Source organism: Mastigoproctus giganteus, chromosome 13 (genome assembly GCF_048544385.1).
Source record: "Mastigoproctus giganteus isolate SK-2022 chromosome 13, ASM4854438v1, whole genome shotgun sequence".
Lineage (NCBI taxonomy): Eukaryota > Metazoa > Arthropoda > Arachnida > Uropygi > Thelyphonidae > Mastigoproctus > Mastigoproctus giganteus.
Window position 1 is genome coordinate 168,599,665 of NC_143587.1, and position 27,423 is coordinate 168,627,087.

At 41.1% G+C, this 27,423-nt stretch overlaps 1 protein-coding gene across 1 annotated transcript in view; it reads left to right on the forward strand.

The window, feature by feature from the left end:
* The window catches only part of LOC150076595 (glutamate-gated chloride channel alpha-like), a 288,441-nt gene that overhangs the window by 200,158 nt on the left and 60,860 nt on the right, over window positions 1-27,423 (forward strand). Inside the window, exons 4-5 of the mRNA XM_090387386.1 lie at window positions 18,060-18,127; window positions 18,365-18,591. Of these exons, the coding sequence (XP_090243512.1) occupies window positions 18,060-18,127; window positions 18,365-18,591 (295 nt within the window). The remainder of the gene's footprint in view (window positions 1-18,059; window positions 18,128-18,364; window positions 18,592-27,423) is intronic.

Below are 27,423 nucleotides of genomic sequence, written 5' to 3' on the forward strand. Positions count from 1 at the left end.
GGGGTGAAGCCATATTGACAGGGAGAAAAGAGATTTTGTTCTTGAAACAGAGCTGTTAGTCGAAGAGCCATAAGCCGCTCCAAGATCTTCCCTAGATTAGCAAGCAGCGCAATTGGTCTGTAGGCACGTGGATTTGAGGCAGGCTTATCTGGCTTTTTGATAAGACGGAGCAAAGAAACCTTCCAAACAGAAGGAAAGATGCCTTCCATGAGGCATTTATTGAAGAGCAAGAGCAAGTAGAGAGGTCTTAATTTTAACAGCCGGAGAATGAACACATACTCAATCATATCCATTCCCGGACACTTCTTCACATTGATCGTCTTGACTACCGAGGTAAGTTCCTCTAAAGTAAATGGCTCGGTACGTTCCTCAATGGTGTACTTGTTATTTGCCTCACGAATTGCCATATGCTCTGGAGAATCTTCAGAAGGATTATCCATAGGGAATAAGTTATCAAGAATTTGGTTGATAGAGTCTGTCCAGCCAGAGGTTTCATGAGTCTCAGTGGTAACAGTACCAAGGACATCAGAGTAAATGTTCTCTCCCGAGCTATCTTGTATATGAGGCCCCATGGGTTTTTGCTGTTGGATTCTTTTACAAAGGTGGTCCAGGTTTCTCTTTTTCTCGTTGCAATTGCTTTACAGAAGGCATTTTTTTTTGAAATGTAGTCATTATGTAATAGCATAACATCATCAGCAGGCCAGTTACGGTGTCGCTGATATAACTGTCGAGCTCGGTGAACTGATTTGCGAAGAATAGTAAGGTCCTGGGACCACCAGGAGTGGACTTTAGAGCGGATGGTCTTCTTCTTTGCTGATTTATAGGAGGCTTTTATAAGAGATTGTTGGATAAGTTGGGCTAGATTTTCTGCAGAAGTTAAGCTGAAGCTGTCTGGAGGGTTTGATGGAAAGTCATTAGTGATGGAGGCATCAAAAGAGTCCCAGTCAACAGTTTTTGTGCAGAATCTGACGAAGTCTGGTGTTCTCGGTGAGTTGCGGCTGTTAGGCACATCGACAGAGATGTGGAACACAATGGCTCTGTGATCACTGAGTGTCCAATCTGGAATTGTAACCCAGTCACTGATGCGTGAATTTAAGTCACTGGTGGTGAGTGTAACGTCAATGTTCGACTCCCCAGTTGAGCTGCAATAGGTGGAGAGCTGACCTGGTCGATTATGGACTGCTAGGTTGTGACTTATAATAAAGTCCTCAAGAAGAAGACCTCGGGCGTCAGAAACAGCACTGAACCAGAAATGGGACTTTGCATTGACATCCGAAGTGATCAGGATGTTCCTAGAACCAAGGAAGTTGAGCGCAAACTCCAAGAAGTTTAATGAATCGTTGAAGTCTGCAGAAGGGGGACAGTAGATTGACAGAAGATAGAAGGAGAGAGATGAGAATGTGATTTGCACACAAGTTGCCAGTTTGTTACAGAGACCATGAACAACAACAACATCTAAATCTCTGTTTAAAATGATGATGCATGTTTTAGGGTCTTGGGGCACAGGTTGTACCACTCGAGCATAAATGGAATAGCCCATAATCTTGGAGATATGCCCAAACTGACCCTTTGAGAAGTATGGCTCCTGGATAGAGATCACATCCACGGCGTTTTGCTCTGCAGCCAGCCGGATCTCATCCGCGACGATTCGCGACCTATGTCCATTGATTTGAAGAACTTTAAGTTTAAGGTTTTGTGGAGTGCTGGGGAAAGAATGAGAGTGAACGTCATCAGGAGATGTTTTATTTTGATTCATCTGAAACGCAGTGTTGTTCGGTTTACTCTCCATCAGCAGTTCTGAGCCGTATCATTTCCAGGGCACGTTGGTATTCAGGGCAGGTTGTATCTCTTACCGAGTGTTGTGAAGGCCTCTTGCGCCTCTTACAGTTAATGCAGACAGGCTGTTCCTCTTTGTGTGGACACTTTGCAATGACGTGCCCACTACGGGCACAGTGACTACAGGTTGGAGAGCTGTGAGTGCAATGTTGTGTGGTGTGCCCGTAGCCTAGGCAAAGAAAGCATTTGGTTACTATCGTAAATGCTTTAAACTTATGGGAGCCGCAGCCAAGGAACACCCGTTCACGGGATAGTACCGCTTTATAAATCTTTGGTGCAAAGCTGATCACCATATGATTAGTCGAGGATGAGTTTGATTTGGTGTTGAACCGGAACGTAGTGCCCTCCTTTATTTCCTCGTATGAGAACCCTAAATCAATAAGATTTTTAAAGTAAAGGTCCTCTAAGAAGTCCTCATTTGCGTAGTTTTTGGGAACGCCGTAGAATATAATGGCAGGATCTGATCTTGATCTTTTTGGAGCAGAAGTGGCGACGCCAGCAACAGAGAGTGACTCAGAGGAGGAGATAGTATTGAGATCTTGCTTGGACGCGGTTTCCACGATGACTCCGCGATTTCTTATCGCTCTGAGGGATTTTATTTTAACCATCTTGAAATCGCTTTTGAGCGTTTTGGATACAAATTCCTTTACCTCATGGCTAGTTTTCAGTTCGCTGGTGTCATTGGCTCTCAGGAGAAGGACATTCTGTGGTGGTTGGGTTTTGGGACCAAGTTGTAGACTGTTTGGAGCCGAGGATGTGGAAGGTTTGTTGGAACCACAAGAAAGTGGGGAGATGCCCATCTTCAGAGCTTCTGCAAATGGAGTGGGATCTGGGATATATGAAGGTGTAGGTGGGTTTATAGTGAAAGTGTCAAAGACTTTTTCGAGGATGATCGCTCTGGATCGTAGCTCATCGTTGACGGCGCGAAGCTTCTCGTTGTCAATTAGCAGCTCCATGGCAATTATCTCCAGGCTTGACCACAGGTCATGGATGCAGTTCGCTGCTGTTTCTGTGAATCCGTTTGCATTGCAATTAATAAAAGATATCAGTTCTTTATGCAGCTTAGAGATGATTTGGTGACGCTGTGGAGCATCATCAAGACTCTTATTTTCTGCAATTCCAGAATAGGAAGGAGTCCCCAGCCTGGAGGAAGAACTGAGGCCAGAAGCATATGTGCAGTCCAAAACAGATGCCGTAACAGGAGCAGCTGGAGGGGTATCCTTGGAAGCAACAAGGTTAATACCAGGAGAGTCAGCATCAGGGCGTCCAGGAGGACTTTCCACTGCATCTAAAGACTTTAGCTCAACTTGTTCATCTGCGGAAGCAGCAGTCTCAGACCGAGACAAAAGGAGCTTCAGTTTCTTCTTGCCCTTATTCTTTTTTTTCTTATGTGAGGGGTGGGGAGTCCGCCGTGGCGCCTTAGGCGGAAGAGAAGGAAAATTTTCAGGTCCATCCTCACCGGATGAAGAAGAGCTGTCATTAGACGTCATTATTTGCACAAACGATATAAATCAAACTGAATCAATAATAATTCTGTAAGTCTAGTTCTGGGCTGTACCTTGTCTAAAAAACTCCACACATATTCCGGAGAATCGTTTGCTTATTTTCTGTAAACACTCAGTTAATGGCACACACAAGTTATTTTATTTTATTTTCCTCTTTTTTGCGTCGAGAAATCAGAATCCGGTGAAGAGAAGAAGGAAGGAGTAACAGTCTTGAAGCAAATTGTCATGTTAGTAGCATGATGGGCAGGTCAGTCTGGTAAGCTAAACTGATCCAGAAATAGGTCAGAACAGTATTGTAAAATTTGCACATTTGAAGTGATTAACTGACGGCAAACACAAAACGTGGTGGGACTGCTTGACCTTGTGATATAGCCCGAAGGCAGTGGGGAAGTTGGCGAGCAGTGAAGGTCAGCAAATGCGAAAGTATCGATTCAGGCCTTCAAACAAGCAAAGACGGTAAATATGAATACTGTATATGTAAGACACAGATCATGAAAAAAAAAATCATAATTACCTAAAAGTTTAGGGACATAATCTTCCACAGGAGGTGCACAGTATAATCAGCCAGGTCACTATACAAAAAAGTTGGTCTAACTCGCATAATAAACACATGAAAACACTATAAACTTAGGGAGCACAAGATAAGGCAGCCTCTGTTTACATACAACAGTCAATATAGGGAAGCCCTTCCACAGAAGAAAATCAGAGGACACTGTCGACTCACTCAATCTGAGCAGTTGGCTCGACCATATAACTAGGTTCGCCGCTCATCCAGAATCCACTACACCAATGGAATTCCCAATCAATCCGATTTCAACAGAGCCATTAAATTCAGTTCAACTCACCAAATATCAGTTGATTGATGCAATAAATAGTTTAGCACCTACGGCCGCATCCGGCATTCCTCAGTTTATGCTGAAATGCCTGAGTACTTTTATTGTTGATCCCATTGTGTCGTTATTCAACAAAATCCTTCATCAAAAATTCTTCCCTCCTATGTGACATGTCTATCTAGTAAGACCGCTGCTAAAAATACGCTCTGCTTAGCCCAGTCACTTCCGTTCTATTTCTTCTGTAATAAGCCTATTAAAGCTATTTGAGAAATCTCTTCTTAAAATGTTAACCACCCACATCAGCCACAGCAGATCTGCTATGCCACCCGGTTAAGATCCACCGCTACAAATCTAGTCACCACCATTACCAAGATCCTCGAGGCATTTGAGTACGGTTCGGAAATCACCGTTACTTATATTGTGGGGGGTGGTTAGTGGATGATAGTTATTCTGGGGGGATAATATTTTCTTCTTTTATTATTATTTATTTCTCTTTTTAATAAATCACGTTAACCTTCCAGACCCACCTCTTTTAACTTTGTATTTCTCAATTAAATTTCCCCCTTAATTTACCACCCTCCACGTTAACACCTGACTTGTATACTGCACAGAAGATCACAGATTCTGGGGGAATAATAGTTCGTGTATGTCTCCTCTGGACTGACTGAGTATTCAGAATGACTCAATACTACACATGATAAACATATACAAATTTGTTTATTTCACAGTATATACATTAAAGAATTGTATCATACAACATCAATTGGTATAATGTTAATAACTGGCATTATATGTGTGTTAAGATGTAAAATTAATAGTAAATGATATAATACGTCTCTTCGTGTCTTTCTGCTTTTTCTCCTTCTGGTTTAGGTTACATCTCATAACATTATTTTTACTTTCTAACAGTTAAACTTCCCAACTGGAATTACCTCAGTGGGCTTAACACCTCTATGGATATTGTCCTAGATTTATAAATCCCCGCTATAATCTTTCATTAATTTATCCCTTCCAAAATAATTCAATCTTAATATCTTGTAACGTTTCAAGTACATAGAACACCTTTACATCTTAACTTAGAACATACCAGTCTCAAGTACATGTATCTAAATCTTCCTTGCTTTAACTTATCCTTGAGATGAAGTACATACATCTATGAACCCTTTTCTTCCTTTTATACTAATCAATACCAAATCTACTATCAACTAAATAAACATTTTTCTAAAGTCCTTCTCTTCAAATCTAGCTTAAAATTATTATCTCGTACTTACATATTAACTTAGGGAATCACTCTTTACACAACCTTTTCTCAGTTCAGGGGCGACTCATTATCAACAGCATAGGGCATCATCAGGCTCCAACTGGAATTTTTTATCGGCAAAGTACTGCTGTTCATCTACAGGGATTCTCCTACGTTCAGGAACTCGCTCTTCTTTACATACGGCTATTAAATAAGTTGCTCCGGCCTGCTTTTTTTGGGCGTCTGATCAGTTCGACGTATCAGGACTCTTCTTACTGCTTTATCAAGAAGCTTGGCTATGTAGCTCTCCCTTATCTTTCTATACCGAGGCTTTTCGATCCTTTTTACTCAGCTCCAGCATATGTGTTTCCATCTTTCATCGGTTATCTCCTTCCTATTTCAACAACTCTTAAACAGCAACTCCCACAACTCATTTCTCTGTCCGCTACTTTCTGGCGATTCTCCCGGCACTTCTCGGGATTTCTTTCCAGCCGCACTTCACTCAGGCATCTCCACGGGAACTCTCAAAAACTTCCAAACTGCCAAAACTCACAACTCTCCCACAAAAAAAAACCTCCTCACTCCCTGTCTTGCATCTCCTTTTTGTTTCAGCCGCTCATTCTAATTTTTATCCAATCGTCGTTCGTTCTCCATCATCTCGTTATTCTCATTCGCTCTCTCCCACTTCTTCCGTTTTTCTTGGCCCTTCCCTCTCCTGGGGTAACTTCCTGTTTACAAAATTTCCATCAACTTCGATGAACTACTGGGCGTCTAGAAATTTCTAGATATTTCCTTGTGATCATTCCCGATTCACTTACCGCTATTAGTCCACTCTGTTTCTTCTCTACCGCTCCTTGAAATTAATAAGTGCCCAAGGAGTCGGTCTGTTTCATCTAGCGGCTAGCCATTTCCCATAGTGTATATCGCGTCCAGGGTTTCCTTCACCCTCTTAGTTCTTAAAATCTTCCTCTCCACAAGGGGGAGTCGGTTCCCTTGTTCTTTCCTTCCAAAGAGCTGCTCACTTTCTGTTTAGGCGACCATGAACTGGCCTTACGGTGCTCCCTTTGTACTAGTGTTCCAGTGCTCCCATTGTCTTGTGTACCGTCCTGCTACCCCCCGTTGTTACGTTAATCCTCCCCTACTTGACAGTATGGTACAGAGCGATCGCAATCTAAGCTGAAAATCATCCTATGTAAATAATATTATTTAATATATACATATTTTTTTCTTGTTATGTTATAATATTTATAACATAACATTTGCTAGGATAAGTGTAAGAATTTTGTTCTTACAATATCAACGTCCAGGCAGCATTACATTCCGTATCCGTTCACGCGTTGGCAAGGCTACTACGTGAGTATTACCTCATTGTGGAGACGTGCTCTGATTCATTCAAGCAATGCTTAAGAACAGGACTATTATTGTTCGCGATGCCAATCGGCGCTACGCCAGAACTATTACAGCTGGAGTCCCACAAGGTGGGGTCCTCCTGGTATCTTCTTCTCAGTTATTCTTCTGCCTTTCGTGACGGGCCGAACTGATATTACCACCTTCGCTGATGATATAAGCTGTTCACTGCTATCAACCCTGGAGACACTGACTACACAAATGTCTTAATCGTACAGAAAATCCAGAACCTCGAGGCCTTCCTCTCCGGTTTCGGCATTCACATCAATCCTGAGAAGTCGAAACAGTTGACTTTCTCGCTCAAAAGGAACCCAACAATGGTGCAACCCAATATAAGAGGATCCACGATTTCTGCTGTTCAGCAACACACCGATCTGGGGATTATTTTTGACCAAAAGCTCTCATTTCTACCACACATAGACCACCTGCAAATAAAGTTCTGTCGACTCCGGTGGATGCTTAAGCAACAACTTATGCATGTCAATGACCAGGCTGTTGGGTGCAGGTATCAAATTACTATATTAGGGCCACCCATTATTTCCAACATATACCCATATATGTATTTGTCTGTAAATTGCATGTGTTTTCTAGTTGATTTGCCTGTTTTACTGGACGAAAAAACCCCAGTTTCTTGGGTTTTTTCGTCCTTTCCATCTACCCTGAGACTGACTAACTCAGCCACGGAGTGAAAAAAAAAACCCCATTAAAGTTTCTCGAATCATCAACGGGATTCGAACCCGGGCCTTTTCCATCCGGTGTGGAGAGGATGGTGACAATACCACTGTGCTATGCGCGCAGACGGGTGTGCAGATATATTAAGTCATGTGTCTATCCGGTCATACACTATGACGCAGAAGTCTGGACCTCAACTGCCACAACGCATCTGAGACGGATTTTCGCAGGCGAATTTTGGCTACTGAAGTAGGCCATATGAAAATTTCGGCTTTTCCCTGCACCAAGTACCACCCAGATGGCGGTAGTTCTAAACATCAGACATCTTCCTGCCATTATCCATGAGAGAAGACTCGTCTTTTCTGTAAAAGTGATGGTTGGCATCATTTCCGAACCAGACTTCTGGGCTAACTGCGGATGGAGAATCCTAGTACCAAGCCTTGGGATCAATCCATACCGGTTAAAGTTATCCTATCGATCCTTACCCGTGCAAATGCTGCAGTACATACGCACCTTGGACCTCTACAAGTTCGCAGTCGATAAAAAATATAGGCAGAACTTACTCCATCGACTTTCTTCTCAGGACATTAAAACCTGCTCCCGAGGACCTATCCATCACTGCCATGGATCCATCACTTCATTGTTCCAACTTTCTGCACCTGCTCAGATGACTCCAGCACTGTAAAAGGGCTGCTCCATGGAGCATAGTTTAACTTGATAACATGCTGTTGTGTATATATTTTCGTATGTAAATTTGTCATTTTTTTCTCCAATGTTTAATCCTACACATGTATAATTATTAATAACATTGTTTTTTTTTTCCTATCTCATCCTCGTTTATTACATTGTATTAGCCTTTATTGTAAACCACTGTCTTGTAGCCGTGAAGGGTATTGTGTACGGCGTGTGCCTTTTGTATGCAATAAAGAGTTCTTCTTCTTCTTCTTCTTTTTCTGAAATGTGAGTCCCTAGTCAATACAGATGCCTAGGTACTTTACTTCTGTATATAAACGGATGAGGATGAAATTTAGTTTAATTGTGGGTGGTCTTCGTATTTGCAGTCTTCCTTTTAGGAGGATTGATTTGGTTTTTTCTCTTGAAATTTTCAAGTTATGCATGGCTGCCCAGTTTCGGAGTTTGTCTAATGCTCTATTAGCTATTGTTTCCAACATCGCTCTGGAATCCGCATGTATAAGCAAGACCAAGTCGTCCGCGAAGGCCACAGGTTCAGCACCTCCCAGATCTGTCCCCAGAAAATCATCAAGTACTATAGACTAGAGAAAAGGGCCAAAGGGCCAGATCCCTGAGGGCAGCTCCGAGAAATGTACCTCTATACTGTCTGGAACTTGTTGATAATCTGGACCTTTCTGTTACTTAAGTAGATTTTCGGACTGTTGAAAAGGTTTTTAGAACCTTTGCCTAGGCGCAGCCTCCGTAGAATACTAGGCCACCATAGGCGATCAAAAGCCCCTGAAAAGTCTACCATAATTTGCAAAGGAGTATTTGAAAGGGGAGTGCGTCGCTTGAGTGATTAGGGTATTGATAGCATTTTCCGTACAGCAGCCTGATTTGAAGCCTTGCCGATGAGAGTTGGTTTTAGCAGGCAGGCAGAGAGTCGGCATAGGAGAAGACATTCCTGAAGCATAGTTTGGGAAGAAGAGTGATTGGTCGATACAAGATGGGGTTTTGTCGTGGCTTCCACGGATTTTTTAAGATCAGTTTTAGAGTTACTGTTCTCCAAGATCTTGGGAAAATACCTTCCGCCAGGCACCGATTTAGAAGACTTAAGAGGGTAACTGGGTAATTCTCCGCAGGCTTTTTTGGCCTCATCGACCTCGAGGAGGTCAGCACCAGGTGTTTTTCCTTCCCTCGTTTTGTTTATTGCCTGAACCATTTTATTATTGTGAAGGGGAGGCTCCACAGAATTCGGGCGGTAATCGTGGTTTTGGTTGATTACTTCTTGCTGCTGTCGTGTCATGACAAGTATCAAGGATGTTATTAATTGAGTCTTCTCAGGTGAGAATCCAAGGGCCGTCCAAACGGAGCGTTGTGTCAAGCACTTCACCGCGAGGTATTAATATTAGTAATGGCTGCATTGTGCAAGAAAGCCTATGGCTTATGCTGCACCAGCCAAAAAAAAAAAAAAAAAAAAAAATCCGAACAAAACAATGATAAAAACAAAAAAAAAAAAAAATATTAATTAATTAAAAAAAAGAAAATTAAACCTATCATCCTATGCGCTTCCCTTACCCGAAGGTATTATCCAGATGACCTTTGAATTTCCCCAAACTGTCGGCCTCTACCACCCATGAACGCAACTTATTCCAGTAATTTATAACTCGCTGGCTAAACTAAAACTTCCGCAGTCCAATCTAGACATTTCCCCCCGTAACTTTAATTTATGTCCCCTAGTTCTAGCATCATTTATAATCTTGAAAATTTCGTCCTCATTCATTTTACTGATGCCTCTCAGAGCCTTAAACACCTCAATCAAATCTCCTCTGAGGTGTCTAGTTTCCAAACTCTGCAACTCACATATTCGAAGTCTTTCTTCATAAGGACGCCCTTTTGCCGATCTCACCAGGCGAGTTACCCGTCTTTGCACCCTTTCAAGAAGCTCGATGTCTTTCTTTAGGTGCGGTCTCCATACTTGAACACAGTATTCCAAGTGTGGTCTAACATAAGCCTTATATAATGGGATTATCACGTTCCTATCCGTACTTGCAAAAGTTCGATAGATCATCGATAGGACACCATGGGCCTTCCTTGCAACCTGTTTACAATGCTCAGAGAATTTCATGTCTGACCGTATCGTAACACCCAAGTCCCTTTCCTCCAGTACTGGGTTTAGTTGAACTCCACCAAGCGTATAAGTTATTTTGGGATTACTGTTTCCCAGGTGTAATACCTTACACTTTGTTGGATTAAAGCATAGCTGCCATTTTTCTGACCATTCCTGAAGTCTATCTAGGTCTCTCTGAAGAAGCTCAGCTTGACAGTGATCATTAACTACTCTACCAATTTTAACATCATCTGCAAATTTAGACATCACGCCCTCTATCCCTTCATCAATGTCGTTTATGAAAATTAAAAACAACAGTGGTCCTAATACTGATCCTTGGGGAACCCCACTTCTTACATTAACCCAATCTGAGGAATAGCCATTTATCACAACCCTCTACCTATCACAACCCTGAAGCCATCCTTCTATCCATCTAAGGATTTTCCCAGTGATTCCAACCTGTTCCAGCTTATAAAGCAACCGCTCATGTGGGACTGAGTCAAAAGCTTTGCTGAAATCTAAATAAACAATGTCGAAATTATTCCCTAAATCCAGCTCTTGAGTGACCCTTTCGAAATAGCGAACCAGATTTGTTAAACATGATTTTCCCTTTACAAAACCATGCTGAGTATCCTTGAGAATTTCAATTCGATCCAAATGATCCTGAATTCCACCCTTGATTATTGCCGCCATCATTTTCCCTACTACTGAAGTGAGACTGACAGGTCGATAATTTCCAACTTCACTTTTAGAGCCACCCTTATGTATGGGAGATACATTTGCACTTTTCCAATCCAAGGGAATCTCCCCAGAGTCTAGTGATGCTCGCATAATTAGCCTCAATGGTTCAATGCACTCGCTTGCCGCCTCCCTTAAGATTATAGGGTATATTTCATCAACTCCAGGAGCCTTACTGGCTCGAAAGTTTTTTCATTAAATAATCTTGCGAAATTTCAATATCATTAATTACATATTTTTCAACTTCGCTCCCATAATTTCCCATTGCCACAAAAGGTTTTTCATTTGTAAATATCGATGCAAAATAACTGTTCAGTTCATCTGCAACGGCAGCTGGTGTATTTAATACTATCCCCTTTCCCTTACGTAAAGGGCTGATCTGGTTTGTCCTGCTCTTCTTGGCATTTATATATGTGAAGAATTCTTTATCCCCCCCCTCTTTGCTCTGTTTGCTAGTGATTTCTCATAAACTGTTATAGGCTTCAGTACTTTTTATTGCTCTGTAACCTTTCCAAGCCCCCTTTTTCTGCTCAAGTAATGTGGCAACTTCACTATTCATCCAACTTGGAACCCTTCTCGTGGAGTATTTTTTTTTAATGGTATATACGCATTCAAGGCATCTGTGATTAATGTTTTAAAAGCGTACCACAGTTCAAATGTATTCATTTTCTGCACGATATCCCCAGTTAATAGATGCCATGTAGTACCTTAAGGCATCGTAATTTCCTTTTCTGAAATTAAAACCCATTCCTTTGCCTTTTACTTCTGCTACCTCTCTCGTCATCATCCACCGTAGAACTCCGTGATCGCTTCCTGCTACTGGTTCCTCTACTGTCAGCCCTGTTATGTCATCTGATTCATGTGTGATGATGAGGTCACAGAGCAAGTCCGAAACCCTGCGGCACCTACAGCAGCATACTGGTTGCGTGGCCAACCGCCTCCCCCAGCTGCCAGCTAAGGACCAAAGAAGAAGAAGATGATGAGGTCTAGGATATACTTTTCTCTAGTATTTTCCCTGGCATGTTGATACAAATAACAGTCATCTAGTTGATTTAAAAATTTTGTTCCCCATGTCGAGTTTCCTTCCCATTTACTCCAATCAATTAGAGGCAAATTGAAATCACCCATAATAAGACATTGACGCTTACTTGCCCATTCCATTTGCATGTAGAGGTTTTTGTCATAATCTTCACAATCACCTGGTCTGTAGATTACTTCTACTCGCATTATACCTTTGTTTCCAACTATCTCACACCATACAGACTCTATACTAGCATGTGAAATGTCTGAATCCGGGAAAGCTATCGTCGCACTCAGGCTGCTTCTGATAAGAAGCATTACCCCATCACCCCTTCTATCTACCCTATCCTTCCTAAATATATTATACAAGCCGTACTTAAACTCATCATCCCCAATTTCCGGGTGGCACCACGTCTCCGTAAGCCCTATTATGCGTTAATTGTTTTAACCAGCAGTTCGAATTCGCTCATTTTATTGACGACACTTCTAACGTTACTGTATATACAATTAAGACTTACTGTTCTTGTATATTTAACAACCCTAACACAACCCTTGAAGTTTTTTAGGTTCTCTTCCCTGATATTAGCTACCCGCTCACGTGAAACGTTTCTGCCACTAGAACATCTAGATAATACGTCCAGTTGGGGTAAGAGATAAGAACTCTTAAGGTATGTGCAAGAGTTACTTTGACCAATATTATCAGATAAACACGTGTCAGTATTACCCACATCCCCCTAACTAGCAGTTTCCCTGAACCTTTAAGGTATCCTCAATAATACTGGCAAAAACTTTTGCACCACCTTTGTTTAAGTGTATCCCATCTCTACAAAACAAATTCCTTCTACCTACAAGTGTGATGCCCCAGGGGTTCTCGTTCCTAGGTAGACGGAAGACGATGCCCCAGGGGTTCACGTTCCCAGAGGTAGCAACAAGGGTCTGCCAAGATTCCTTTTTTGCACTTTTGGATTTCCTTGGCGTAATCATTTCTGATGATGCTGTATATTTCCCTGGCAGCAGCCACTTCTTGGGGAGGACAGCGAATTTGTGCCCTCTGGAAGTTTTTCTGGTATGGTGAACTTGCTTTCAAGCTCCATTATTTTAACCGCCAGAGGGGTTAAAGAAAATTTTATAGTGCACTCAAAATGCTTATCAAAACTATCACGTAATGTCGTAATAAGGCATCCGAGAAGCGGTATTTGTTTTTTTTTTTTTTTTTTTTTTTTTGGAGGAAGGGTGGAGGGAAAGTCGATTGGTCTCTGAACACGAAATTTGTACATGGGTTTTAAAATTCTAAGTTCTAAAATTTTCAAGAAAATTAGGGAAAATATTATGGGTTATGAATAGATTGGACTTAAAATATCTCGACATTTTTTCAAGACTTAAATCATGAAATATCATGATTTAGCTCTTTTTCTGATGATGATGAAAATTACATCCACTGGAAGTCGAGCTGTTGGATGAGAACGGACATAGTGAAGCCAGTAGGTGGTGCTTTACACGCAGGAACCTAACAAGGCTTTTTGTGATTTATTTCCCTCTTAAATTAACTGAAATTTCCATTTTTTGATTAACAGAAATGAAAATTAAATAACTAACTGACTTTTTACCAATTGATTAACTGATAATATATAAACGTAATTCTTTTCAGTTCGCTGCATGAACTGAAATTTCAGTTCGTTGTTCAGTTGTACTCAGAATGTAATATTCGCTCAACTTTTAAGTAATGTATGTACTTTACTTATTTCCACCGGTATTTTTATAAAATTTTAATAAAAATAATTAATAATTTATACACTTAATAAAAAAAAACGAGCTCTTCACAACGTACCCACTTGCGTAAATACTACCTTCACTGTCCACTCTATTTCGATGACGCATTGCAATCATCTCAAGCACAATTAAATAACCAGAATATTTACAAAATATGGTCCGAAGGCTGCTAGGGGCTCGACCGTTAGTTTTTATGGTTGTTAAACAATACGGGAAGGGGAGGGAGGTGGATTAGAGAATATCACGGAAAAACTCTTCTGCAACTTGCCAACTCACTGCAATTCTTGCCAACTGAACCCGTTTGTATGATAAGAGTAAAATGCATTATCACTGCTGTCATCAGCACTAATGTATTTGGTACTATTTTAGTGCATTACCAAACCGAAACTAAAACGCGATATTACCAATCAGCAATCTGTGAAATTTTAAAAATAAGGCTAAAAATAATAAAAATGCAACTTTATCCAATTATCAGAATGATTTTATCAAAGCCCCATCTCAACTAATAGATTCTTTGGAATATGTTTTGGCTATCAATATTATTATTATTTATGTTAGAATATGTATTGAGAGTTAGATTTTTCTTTTTAAATACAATTCAATATTAGTAAAGAAATTAATGACAATATGATTCCCCTTTACTGTCAACTGCTGTACTGTTGGGACTGTTCAGGTTTGAAGAAACGTTGACTTCTTCATTGTGACCGCAATTCCTGGTTTACTTCCTGAAATAGACGTCTACTTCCTGGATTGAACTTCTACTCATTCTGAATCTTCATGATGGACATACAGGTGTCAATTTGATCCTTGGAGGTCATTACAGTCTCATGTTGGGACTTAATAGTGTCAGATACCTTCATGGTATTGCGTTGTGATATGGACATGACACTGAGAACGAATTGACCTACTACGAGGGAATCTGAGATAATTTTACGTTGTTCAGTTGTACAACATTGTAAATAGGTTGTGGAGTTTCCGGGAAAGCTGGTTGGGACCGCATAGTTCAATCAATAAATAAATAAAACAATATATGATTTTGAAGGGTTAATGACCGGTATTAACTATACGCTCTTGTTGGTACTGAGTGGAATTATGGAATCCTGTTTAGTACCTAGCACAACTCCAGTGTTATTATTCAGTACCATTTCGAAAAAAAAACGGCATCAGAAAGATCGTTTTGACTTTTTTATTAGGTGTCATAGATATCCATAAGTTGAAGGTGTACTTAATAATCGTTTTGAAAGAAAAACGTAGCAGAAATCTCAATAGAAACATTAAAAAACAAAACTCCTCAAAGAAAAAACATTGTTTTAGCGATAGCACAAGGAACACTAAGTGGTTTTCAAAGTGGTCATCAAGGTAGAGGTATAGAATTATGCTCGCAGAAGGTTGGCTGCGCTTAGGTTCATAATAGAGATACTCATATACATATTTCTCAATATTTTGTTGAAGACTAAATGCACAAGGCATAATATGTTATGGGTCGAAATTAACTATATAAAATCGGTGTAAATACACCATAGTTTACCTATAAGTTTGACTACATAGTTAAACTTATGCGTAACTATAAAATAACCAAAATGATGCCAATTTAATTAATTAATTTAACTACTTTGGTAGATGGCTACGTTAAAAGTGATGCTTTTGCACTAACCTACATGTTACTTATGAGTAACTTATTGGTTCGTTTGATCAATCAAACGCATCGTTTGATTTTATCTGATATTGTGGCTACCTTCACAATGAGATACCAGATATTGCACTACTTCGAATAAATACCGCTTCTCTAGTAGAGGAGAGTTATTTATTCGAAGTAGTGCAATACCTGGTATCTCGTAGTAGTAGTAGTAGTGGCACTTGATGCAAGAAAGCAAGTGTAGGAGCTTATGCAGCATCAGCCAAAAAAAATAAATAAATAAAAAAAACTAAAAAAAATCACACCATACCCTCCAAATGCCTGTCCAGTTCCTCCTTAAATTTATTTAACCTATCAACTTCCACAACGACAGATGGAAGTTTGTTCCAGCAATTAACCACCCGCTGGCTAAAGGCAAATTTCCGCACATCTATTCTACATCTATCCTTTCTTAATTTGAACTTATGTCCCCGTAGGTTCGTATTCTGAACAAGTGGGAGGATCCCATCAGAATTCAGCGTGCTCAACCCATTCAAGGCCTTATAGACCTCAATCAGATCACCGCGCAGGTGCCTAGTCTCCAGCCACTGCAATTTGCAGAACTTAAGCCTCTCTTGGTAAGAGGATCCCTTCATTCCCCTCACCAATCGTGTTGCTCTTCTCTGTACACGCTCAAGCAAATCTACATCCTTCCTAAAATGAGGCCTCCAGACCTGTACGCAGTACTCAAGGCGTGGCCTGACCATTGCCTTATACAGAAGGACAATCACCTCCTTTTCCCTGCTAGCAAAATTCCTATATATCATTGACAAAACCCCATGACCTGCCCTAGCAGCCTGTCTACATTGCTCAGAAAACTTCATATCTGACTGCACAATTACTCCCAGGTCTTTTTCATTTTCTACCACCTTAAGTGTAGTACCACACAGTTGGTACGTTTCTCTGGGGTTACTTCTACCCATATGCAGTACTTTGCATTTGTCAAGCTTAAACTTCAGTTGCCACTTCTTAGCCCATCTGCCCAAATTATCTAGATCCTGTTGCAGTAGCACACTGCCATTACTGTCATTAACAACCCTGCCAACCTTCGTGTCATCTGCAAACTTCGACATCAAGCCTGATATACCTTCATCAATATCATTGATAAATATACAAAACAACAGTGGACCCAACACCGAACCCTGTGGGACTCCACTAATAACATTAGTCCACGAAGAGCAGCACCCATTGATTACCACCCTCTGTCTTCTCCCACTTAACCATCCTTTTATCCATTGTAGCAACTTACCCTTAATACCATTCTGCTCCAATTTGTACAGTAGTCTTCCATGCGCAACAGTGTCAAAAGCTTTCCTGAAATCCAAGTATATGATATCAAAATTATTTTTTGCATCCAGTTCCTTTGTGACCACATCATAATAACCAATCAAATTTGTCAGACAAGACTTTCCCTTAACAAACCCATGCTGTGTCTGAATTATTGCTGCAGTCTTGTCTAGATGATCCTGCAATGCATCTTTAACCAGTGACTCCATTATTTTACCCGGAACAGAAGTTAAACTAACTGGTCTGTAATTACTCGTTGTGAAGGTAGCCACAATATCAGATAAAATCAAATGATGCCGTTATACTACTTATGTAGTTATATTTATGGGTGAACTATGGTGTATTTATACCGATATTATACAGGGTGATTCACTATCAGTGCGACAAATTTGCAGGAGGTGTAGAGGGCACAAAGACGAATCGGAATCACATAGCATTGCAGGGTCCGAAATGCCTTCGTCATGCGGTAGAGGACGTTGAACGGGAGGTGGCGTGAACAGCGATCCCGCTGGAAGTCAGCATTTGCGAACCGTTTCTGTTGAAGAAACCAAGTAGCAAAAGTCCTCCGGAGTGGATAATCCGCAGGCTCCAATGATTGGACGCGTTGCAGATGGTATGAACTCATTTGGTTTGTTGACAGTATCCTCCATACAGTGGATTGGGAAATACCCCATCGTTGGCCTATCGCTCGAGTACTCGTACTCGGATTGCCCTCTGCAAGACGTAAGACATTCTCCTCATTGTCTGGCGTCCTCGTCGTTCGCTCTAGATTCATGGTACCTCTCGTGAAACAACCAGTCTCACGTAACCTTCTGTGCACACGTGCAAAAATCATATGATGAGGAGCACGCCTGTGCGGGAAACGTTCCTGGTACAAGCGCAGAGTGGCGCGCCCGTTACAGTCCGCAGCTCCATACGCGAGGTGCATGTCGGCCAGTTCAACGTTTGAATACTCGTCCATCCTACTGCCTCGGGAACCGGTTCGCAAATGCTGACTTCCAGCGGGATCGCTGTTCACGCGACCTCCCGTTCAACGTCCTCTACCGCATGACGAAGGCATTTCGGACCCTGCAATTTATGTGATTCCGATTCGTCTTTGTGCCCCCTACCCCTCCTGCAAGTTTGTCGCACTGGTAGTGAATCACCCTGTATAGTCAATATTTTGTAAATATAAAATCTATTTGGTTCATAACTGTTAATTTACTTTTTTTTTTTTTGTCGAAAGTTGGAAATTTATCTTACCTAGCCCTCTCTGCTATCAGATCCATGTTGACATATATCTTTCTAATTGTAGGAAAAACTACGAAAGTGCGAGTAGCCATAAAAGTCCTCAACATTGGGAATGTTGATATGTCGGAAATGGTAAGTAATGTTCTGTTTTGTAGTTATATCACCACATGAAACTAATATAAAACATGCATGAAAAATAAAAATATGCAGTTTTATTAATTTTATGCAGTTCACATTTTTAGTCTAAGCATGTGACTTAATCATGTATTAGATATAAGACGGAACAAAGAGCTCCAGTCTCCGATTCAGCGCTCTTAAATTTAGACATTGCATTTACTAATAACACTAATAATTATAATTTATTTCCAGTCTTACGAAGTGGACATTTTCCTATTCCTTATGTGGAGAGATCACCGTTTGAACTTCCCCAGCAGATTAAAAAGAAAGACAACAATTTTGGAGCGTGACTGGATCCCGTCATTCTGGATCCCTGATGTATATTTCAGAAATGCAATACGTGGCTCTCTGCAGAATATTCTGAACCCCTACGTATACCTATGGATCAACAGTTCACTACACATGATTTTTACTGGACGGTAATACTCCTTAATGATATAAATACTGGTAGTATTTTCAAATTTGTGTCATACACAGCTTATACACACAATAACGTTTAATTTTGTACTGGATATTTGCGGACACACTGTATAATATAAATGTAAACAATTTTTATCTATGTAAATAATTTTCTATTTCGGTATAAATTATTTTTATGTTTGAATGGAAATAATATAATGCAAATAGTAATGCGAATTTCTGTTACTGTTGCCAATTCATACATAGACAGGTTGTCTATAAACTATTCACCTGATTATGACGGTCGATTAAATAGTTATTTTGGTAGGTAATATGGGCATATCTAAGTTTGCCGCACTTAATAAACAAAATCAAAGAATTCCTTATCACACAATCGCCCTTCAGTAATTTCTTATCACAATTCCTTATCACACAACCGCCCTTAAGTAAATCTCTACATGGGCACTTTTTAGTAGCAAGTAGAATGTTAAGACGGTAGCCGATTCCATTCGAAGTATTTTGAAGCATCCCTTGAGAAATGGAAGTCACTCCCTATATCCAATCTTTTAACTCTGTGACGTTGTAAACTTTTTAGCATACGCTCTGTCCTTTACGTAACCCCATAGAAAGAAATCCATAGGTGTGTAGTTGTATTTCGATTTTAGGAGCATCGCCAATTAAGGCCAGGATGTTCTGTGTAAATTTGCGTGTTCTGAAGTCGATTTTTTGTTTGCTGGACGAAAAACCAGAGCTTCTGGAAGAAACTACACACAACCTTCGCCTGAGACCAACTAACTCAGCCAAGAATTTGAAAAAGATCCATAAAAATTACCCCTGTCATCGACGGGATTCGAACTCAGGTCTTTTCCACCCGGTGTGGGGAGGACGGCGATACTACCAACTGTGCTACCCACGAGGGCCCGTAGGTGTGATATCTGAGGAACGAGAAGGTTACGGAAAGGGACCGTCCCGGCCGATCCATCTGGCAGGAAATCTTTTTTATTGAGGAAATCGCACACATGCAAACTTCAGTATGGTTGTGCATTATCTTGCTGATAGAACACATATGGTTGCATATTTTTCAGATGAGGTGCAGCATACAATTCGAGCATATATAAGTACTGTAATTTGCGGAGTTCACAACGTTGAAAGAAAAATGGCCCAATCACCTGGCTGAAGGACAGTGCGCATCACACGTTTACCTTGGATTATCATGCTAGTATTCACAAACTGATTGGGGATTTTCAGTTCCCATATTAACAGTTGTGTCTGTTAACTTTACCAAATAGGTGGCATGTCACTTCAGCAATGAAAACTGCCGTTTTCATTGCTGAAGTGACATGCCACCTCTCTGGTAAAGAGAGGAATTCGCTGTGAACAGCGAATTCCTATCTTTGTGGTTTGTCGTGAGGCTTAATTTCCTGGACGATTTGTACTTTATAAGCATAAAATTTCGATTTCTTTAGAAGCACCTTGTGCACTGCGCAATGTTGACCAGCGTTATTTGCAGCTGAAGGCTTGCCCAGAGGGATGGATTTTGTAGGACTTCAGGTAAGCACCTCCTACATTTCCGAAACTGTGTCTGCAGATACACTAGGCCTACCTGTTCTTTTCTGATGTAGCATACTGCCAATCTCTGTTGAAACTCTTCAACTATCGGCACATTGATTGTTCCTTAAGTGGATTTTTCTGAATTGCAGTTGAAAACGTGTCTTTACAGGCACTGGAGATTTGTTATCCCACAGCCCCAGCACATACATTGCTTTCTCCTGCACTACCGCACTGCTTTCTGGGATCAAGGCTGCCAGCAGCATGAGAAAAACTCATTGAGTTGCTTTGATAACTGCAACAAACCATTTTAAGATACCTATTTCAATAAAATTTTAACTGGGTTTTATAATCAGGTGAATAATTTATAGATAACAGGTACACCTTTCTATTTCAGTGTATGTAATATCATTAATATCTTGAAAATTTATATATATAATTGCACACTGAAATCATCAAGCATTTATTCACCCTCCTAACCCACTGGCCGTTCAGGAAGTGAACCTTGATGCACGGTTTCCAATCAAATTGTCATGTTTGGATCTGATGGATGCCGCCCAACGTAATTTCTCAGAGTGTGTCATCACAAAGGTTAAGTTCTGCGAAAGTACTTTCACCGTCCGGCGTAGTGTTTCTCATGATTTTAGCTTGTACAGGTAATCGTCCTTCTTTCTGAAATAGTGAGTAAAATGCGTGGGCAAGCAGTATGGGAAGGCCCTTTTCTGTTTCAGTATGACACTGCATTATCTCATTGTGTAGAGCGTGTAGTCACTTGATTCAAAAACGTCGGTATGGATAAACTTCCTCGAGAGTAATCCTCTTGAATACCTTTCAGATGAACTGGTACGTCGACTTTGTTCCAGGCCAACACCCCCGCAATCTGCAGCTGAATCTCTTTGCAAATGGATGGGTACAGCAGAGAGATCCGGTTATTTCTGCCACTATGGTATATTTTAAATATACCATATTTTCTTTTTATGAGAACCACAAGCACGAGAGGTATTAGAGCCTGTAGTACTTAGAACCGTGCAAGAGTTGAAGATCGAGAGGACACTTGTTGACATTAGACTTGAATTTCTCTAGATTCTAACGTTCAGAAAGAAAATACGTATGAAGAGAGGTTGTTCCAGAAAATGGAAGTTGAATGAATAAAAGAGATTGAAGTTGACAGTATAAGGATGTTGATTGGTTGCGGCACGTGTTCGAAATGTTTTGGAAGAGAGTGGAAATTATATAAGCAAACTCAAAAGAACAGTGCCCATGAAAATACCTACAGAAAAGGAATGCAACAGAAACAGAGCATCTATGAGACAGAGAGCGGAGACACTTTGTAAGAGATGAGTCATTAATTAACCTAACTGCCCTCTTTTGAATGGAATCTAGAAACCTCAGAGAGGTTTTGGGAGCACTGCCCAGATGTGAGAACAATAATCCACAGTAGGACGGATTTGCGAATTCTACAGAGTGAACAGCAGTTTGGAAAAAAAGTAACGCCTAAACCGAAAGAGAAATCCCAGTTTTTGTTAGTTAGTTATTTTGGGTTTTAGGAGCATTAACAACTAAGGCCATATTGCTCCGGGAATATGCGGTGGTCATTCCCTGACCTTTCCGCATCCTCCGTATTTGGTGGTGACCGGCTCGAACCCCGGTCTAATCAAGAAGCGTGTGCTACGCACTGCTGCTCCTTCCCACCTGGCTACGGAGGCGCCCCCCAGTTTTTGTAGATGCAGAGTAAGCTATATTCATAATGCGCTATGCCAAGAGAGATTAGAAGTCAGGGTAATCGTCAATAGAGATATGATCTTGCCCAGAAATCAAGGCCAGAAATCAATATCCAAGGTAAACATAGGAGCATAAGAATCCTTTTTGCGAGATATTAGACAGGCCTCATTTTTTAAATCAACTAAGTTATCTTTGCCCATTGGAGAATTACCTGGAGATCAGTCTTTAAGGAACTGGTAGTGATTTTTTGAAAGTTGAAGCTGTTTGTGCAGGGCAGGTGGAAGGTGGAATGCAATCAGCTATCATCAGCAAAATTACGGATACGATTTCTGTTCGATGGAAGATTAATGGTTCAATGGGTCAAAAGTCAATGGTAGAATGTTAATGGTTCAGAGGTCAATGGAAATAGGTTAATGGTCCCATGTAAGAAGAGGAGAAGAGTGGGATAAAGAACCGAACCTTGGGGAATACAAGCGTTAGTGAAGAAGTAAGATTAGAAAGTTATCTACCATCACCCAGACTGAGCAGTCAGAGAGAAAACTGGATATACAATTTAAAAAAAAAAAAAAAAAAACAGTTGGCAAATCATAAAATGGAATCTTATTAAGAGGCGCTTTAAAAAAAACACGATCAACAGCCTTTGAAATGTCAAGAGCAGCTGCTTCAGTTTGACCAAAACTTTCTATTGAATTTGTCAATAGATAGGTAATATAGGCCAGAACATCACCAATTGATCGACACTGACGGAATTCATACTGGAGATCATGGATCAGATGGAAGGTTTTTAGGTAGGTTAAGAGTTTGCGGTTAATTGATTTCTTTATTGCTATAGAAAGAGTAGAAGTAACTGCAATGATACATAATTGGATGTTAGGGATTTGTCACCCTTTTTAGGGATTGGCTGGATATGAGCAAATTTCGAAGTAGAAGGAAAAACACCTTTGGAACAATAAAGTGAAAAAGGCGACAAAGAAGAGCAGTAAGCTCAGGAATACAAGTTTTGAGAACAAGTGGAGAAATACTGCAAGGACCTGGTGCTTTCTTAATATCAAGATTGTTCGAAATACTTCTGACATCCTTTTACTGAAGGCCACAGGACGCATTGAATGGAATGTACCAGAAATGGTAAGAGATCGTTTACCAAGATCATCAATACCTGAGTTTGAAGAAATGTAGGATGGTAGTAGGTTAGCTTTATCTTGGGCTTAAGTGACAATAGGACCATCTGGTTTTGACAGAGACAGGAGTAAAGATGGACAAAAGTTGCCTTGTCAAGAGACTAGAATGCTCGACTGCTATTTGGAGAAGCAAGTTTTCTACTCTTAGCATGTTCGAAATCTAGTTTGGACTGATGAATAACACGGAAGTCAGCTGCAGTTGTGAACATTAAATCCACCATGGAAAATTATCTCACTGTTAGGAAAGTTACACCGGAGAAAGTCAAGTTTCAAAGAAGGTAAATCAAAGAGTTTCAAGTGATTAGAGGAGTTAGGAGACGAATTTGACAGAATATAGTAGAGAGATTTTAAGCCAAAAATAAGCGAAAAGAGGAGATTCCAAATTACTAAAAGTCTCTGATAGGGAATATCGGAGAGAACATATGCACAAGTACCACCTTTGAACGAAAGGAATCATATAGGGAATAATCTGGACAATTGAGATGGGCAGTGGTTGAATCAACTGATAATTGGGATTATCTCAGAAAGAGCTCATGGGGTTTGGCAGTGGTTGAATCAACTGATAATTGCGATTATCTCAGAAAGAGCTCATGTGGTTTGGCAGTGGAAATTGACATCATTGAGATTAACGATCCACACATATTTGTGAAATAAACAGGGAAGTGGTTGAGAGGTTTAGATCATTTTGCAGATAGGTTTATTCTATTTGATTGAGAATTCATGATGTATTCAGTAGTACACTGCTCGACAAAATTAACAGGCATATCGAAAACATGGTGTAACTCGTGCAACTTTGTATTAGAATTATCAAAAAGTTGTATAAGAATTATCAAAAAGGTCACATTACAGAAGTCGATAAAAGATGCTCGAAAATATGGTCACGTGACATCAGTTCGGCGTAGGATTTCCTTCAACAGCTAAACAGGCCTGAGAGTAGTCAACCATGCTCGATATCAGGGTGTCTATAAGATTGTGTGGTAACAAATCCCATTCCTCGTCTGCGCGGTAGCACAATAGCAGACACTATCATCTCCTCACCAAGTGGAAAAGGCCCAGGCTCGAAAACCAGTCCGACGCGAAGAACTTTTATGGGCTTTTTTCACTCCGTGGTTGAGTTAGTCGGTCTCAGGCGTAGATAGAAAGGTTTATTTTTCCAGGAAAAATCTGGGGTTCATCGTCCAGCAAATCAGGCAACTCGACCTAAGAACACACACAATTTACAGACACAATACATATAGGTAGTTGAAAAGAATTTCTAGGTGACCCTAATAAATACAAGGTGATTCACTACCATTCACTTGTATTCCCCAGGGCGACAAACTTGCAGGAGGTGTAGGGGGCACAAAGACGAATTGGAATCACATAGCATTGCAGGGTCCTAAATGCCTTCGTCATGCGGTAGAGGACGTTGAACGGGAGGTCGCGTGAACAGCGATCCCGCTGGAAGTCAGCATTTGCGAACCGTTTCTGTTGAAGAAACCAAGTAGCAAAAGTCCTCCGGAGTGGATAATCCGCAGGATCCAATGATTGGACGCGTTGCAGATGGTATGAACTCATTTGGTTTGTTGACAGTATCCTCCATACAGTGGATTGAGAAATACCCAATCGTTGGCCTATTGCTCGAGTACTCGTACTCGGATTGCCTTCTGCAAGACGTAGGACATTCTCCTCATTGTCTGGCGTCCTCGTCGTTCGCTCTCGATTCATCGTACCTCTCGTGAAACAACCAGTCTCACGTAACCTTCTGTGCACACGTGCGAAAATCATATGATGAGGAGCACGCCTGTGCGGGAAACGTTCCTGGTACAAGCGCAGAGCAGCGCGCCCGTTACAGTCCGCAGCTCCATACGCGAGGTGCATGTCGGCCAGTTCAACGTTTGAATACTCGTCCATCCCACTGCCTCGGGAACCGGTTCGCAAATGCTGACTTCCAGCGGGATCGCTGTTCACGTGACCTCCCGTTCAACGTTCTCTACCGCATGACGAAGGCATTTCGGACCCTGCAAAATATGTGATTCCGATTCGTCTTTGTGCCCCCTACACCTCCTGCAAGTTTATCGCACTGGTAGTGAATCACCCTGCATATATATATTTTAATCCCATTCTTTCTTTAGTGCAGACTTTAGTTCACCAAGTGACCGAAGAACTCTTCGGTCACTTCGGTCAGTTGGCTGTCGGAGCCCAACGCGACGCCCAAAAGAGTCCCACAAATGTTCGATCAGATTTTAGTTTTGGGGTTCGTGCTGGCCACGCAGTCGTTGAATATCTTCAATTTCACTTGAGTTCTATGTGCAGGACGTTGTCGTTAATAAAAAGAAAATCTTTGCTGATTACACTCCTAAAGAGTCGCATACAGGGTTCGAGGGTCTGTTCTCGGTACCTCTACGCAGTCACCGTATCCCTATCAAAATAAATTTTTGAATATGTTTTCGTTGGTCATTATTCTGCCCCACAAGAGAATACCTCCTCCACCATAAGTATCCCTCAATCTTAGGTCAGAAGAATGATACCGAATTACACTTTGTCTCCAGATGAAATAATGTCTAGAATCTGTTCGTAGGCTAAAACAGGACTTATCAGAGTACAGAACTGTACCCTATTTGTCAGGACGCCAAGTCATATTCAGGGCACCAGTTTTTAGCATTAGAATTAGCATTAGTAGCGGCATTTGATGCAAGAAAGCAAGCTTATGAAGCATCAGCCAAAAAAAAAAATAATAAAATAATAATAATAAATAAATAAATAACCACTTCCACTTCACCCCTCTGTTCGTTCGAAATACCTGTCCAGCTGAGCCTTAAACTTAATTAGCCTATCAACTTTCACGACAAAGGATGGAAGTCTGTTCCACCAACCAACCACCCGCTGGCTAAACGCAAATTTCCTCACGTCTATCCTACATCTGTCCTTCCTCAATTTGAATGTATGCCTTCTCAGGTGATTATTCTGAGCAAGAGGAAGAATTCCATCAGCATTGAGCATGCTCAAACCATTCAAGGCTTTATACATCTCTATCAGATCACCTCGCTGGTGCCTAGTCTCCAGACACTGTAATTTGCAAAACTTAAGCCTTTCTTCATAAGAGCACCCCTTTGTTCCATTCACTAATCTTGTTGCCCTTCTCTGTACTGGTTCCAGCATCTCAACATCCTTATTGAAATGAGGCCTCCAGACCTGTATACAGTACTCTAGGTGTGGCCTCACCATTGCCTTATGCTAGGGCGGGTCATGGGGTTTTGTCAATGATATATAGGAATTTTGCTAGCAGGGAAAAGGAGGTGATTGTCCCTCTGTATAAGGCAATGGTCAGGCCACGCCTTGAGTACTGCGTACAGGTCTGGAGGCCTCATTTCAGGAAGGATGTAGATTTGCTTGACCGTGTACAGAGAAGAGCAACACGATTGGTGAAGGGAATGAAGGGATTCTCTTACCAAGAGAGGCTTAAGTTCTGCAAATTGCAGTGGCTGGAGACTAGGCACCTGCGCGGTGATCTGATTGAGGTCTATAAGGCCTTGAATGGGTTGAGCACGCTGAATTCTGATGGGATCCTTCCACTTGTTCAGATTACGAACCTACGGGGACATAAGTTCAAATTAAGAAAGGACAGATGTAGAATAGTTGTGCGGAAATTTGCCTTTAGCCAGCGGGTGGTTAATTGCTGGAACAAACTTCCATCTGTCGTTGTGGAAATTGATAGGTTAAATAAATTTAAGGAGGAACTGGACAGGCATTTGGAGGGAATGGTGTGATTTTTTTTTTTTTTTTGGCTGATGCTGCATAAGCTCCTACACTTGCTTTCTTGCATCATGTGCCACTACTACTACTACTACTACTACAAGGGAATAATCACCTCCTTATCCCTGCTAGAAAAATTCCTATATATCATCGACAATACACCATGAGCTACTCTTGCAGCCCGTCTGCAATGCTTAGAAAACTTCATATCTGCCTGCACAACCACCACCAGGTCCCTTCCATTCTCTAATACTGTCAGTGTAGTACCACAGAGTTGATACGTTGCTCTGGGGTTGCTGTTTCCCATATGTAGTACTTTACATTTGTCAATGTTAAACTTCATTTGCCACCTCTCAGCCCATCTGCTCAACCTTTCCAGATCCTGTTGCAGTAGCATTGTGTCAGTAGTGTCCTTGACAACCCTGCCAACCTTTGTATCGTCTGCAAACTTGGACATTAAGCTTGATATACCATCATCAATATCATTTATAAATACAGAAAACAATAATGGACCCAACACTGAGCCCTGAGGGACTCCACTAATAACATTAGTCCACGATGAGCAGTGTCCATTGATTACCACTCTCTGTCTTCTCCCCCTCAACCACCCCTTTATCCATAGCAGCAATTTGCCTCCAATGCCGCACTGCTCCAATTTGTGCAGCAGTC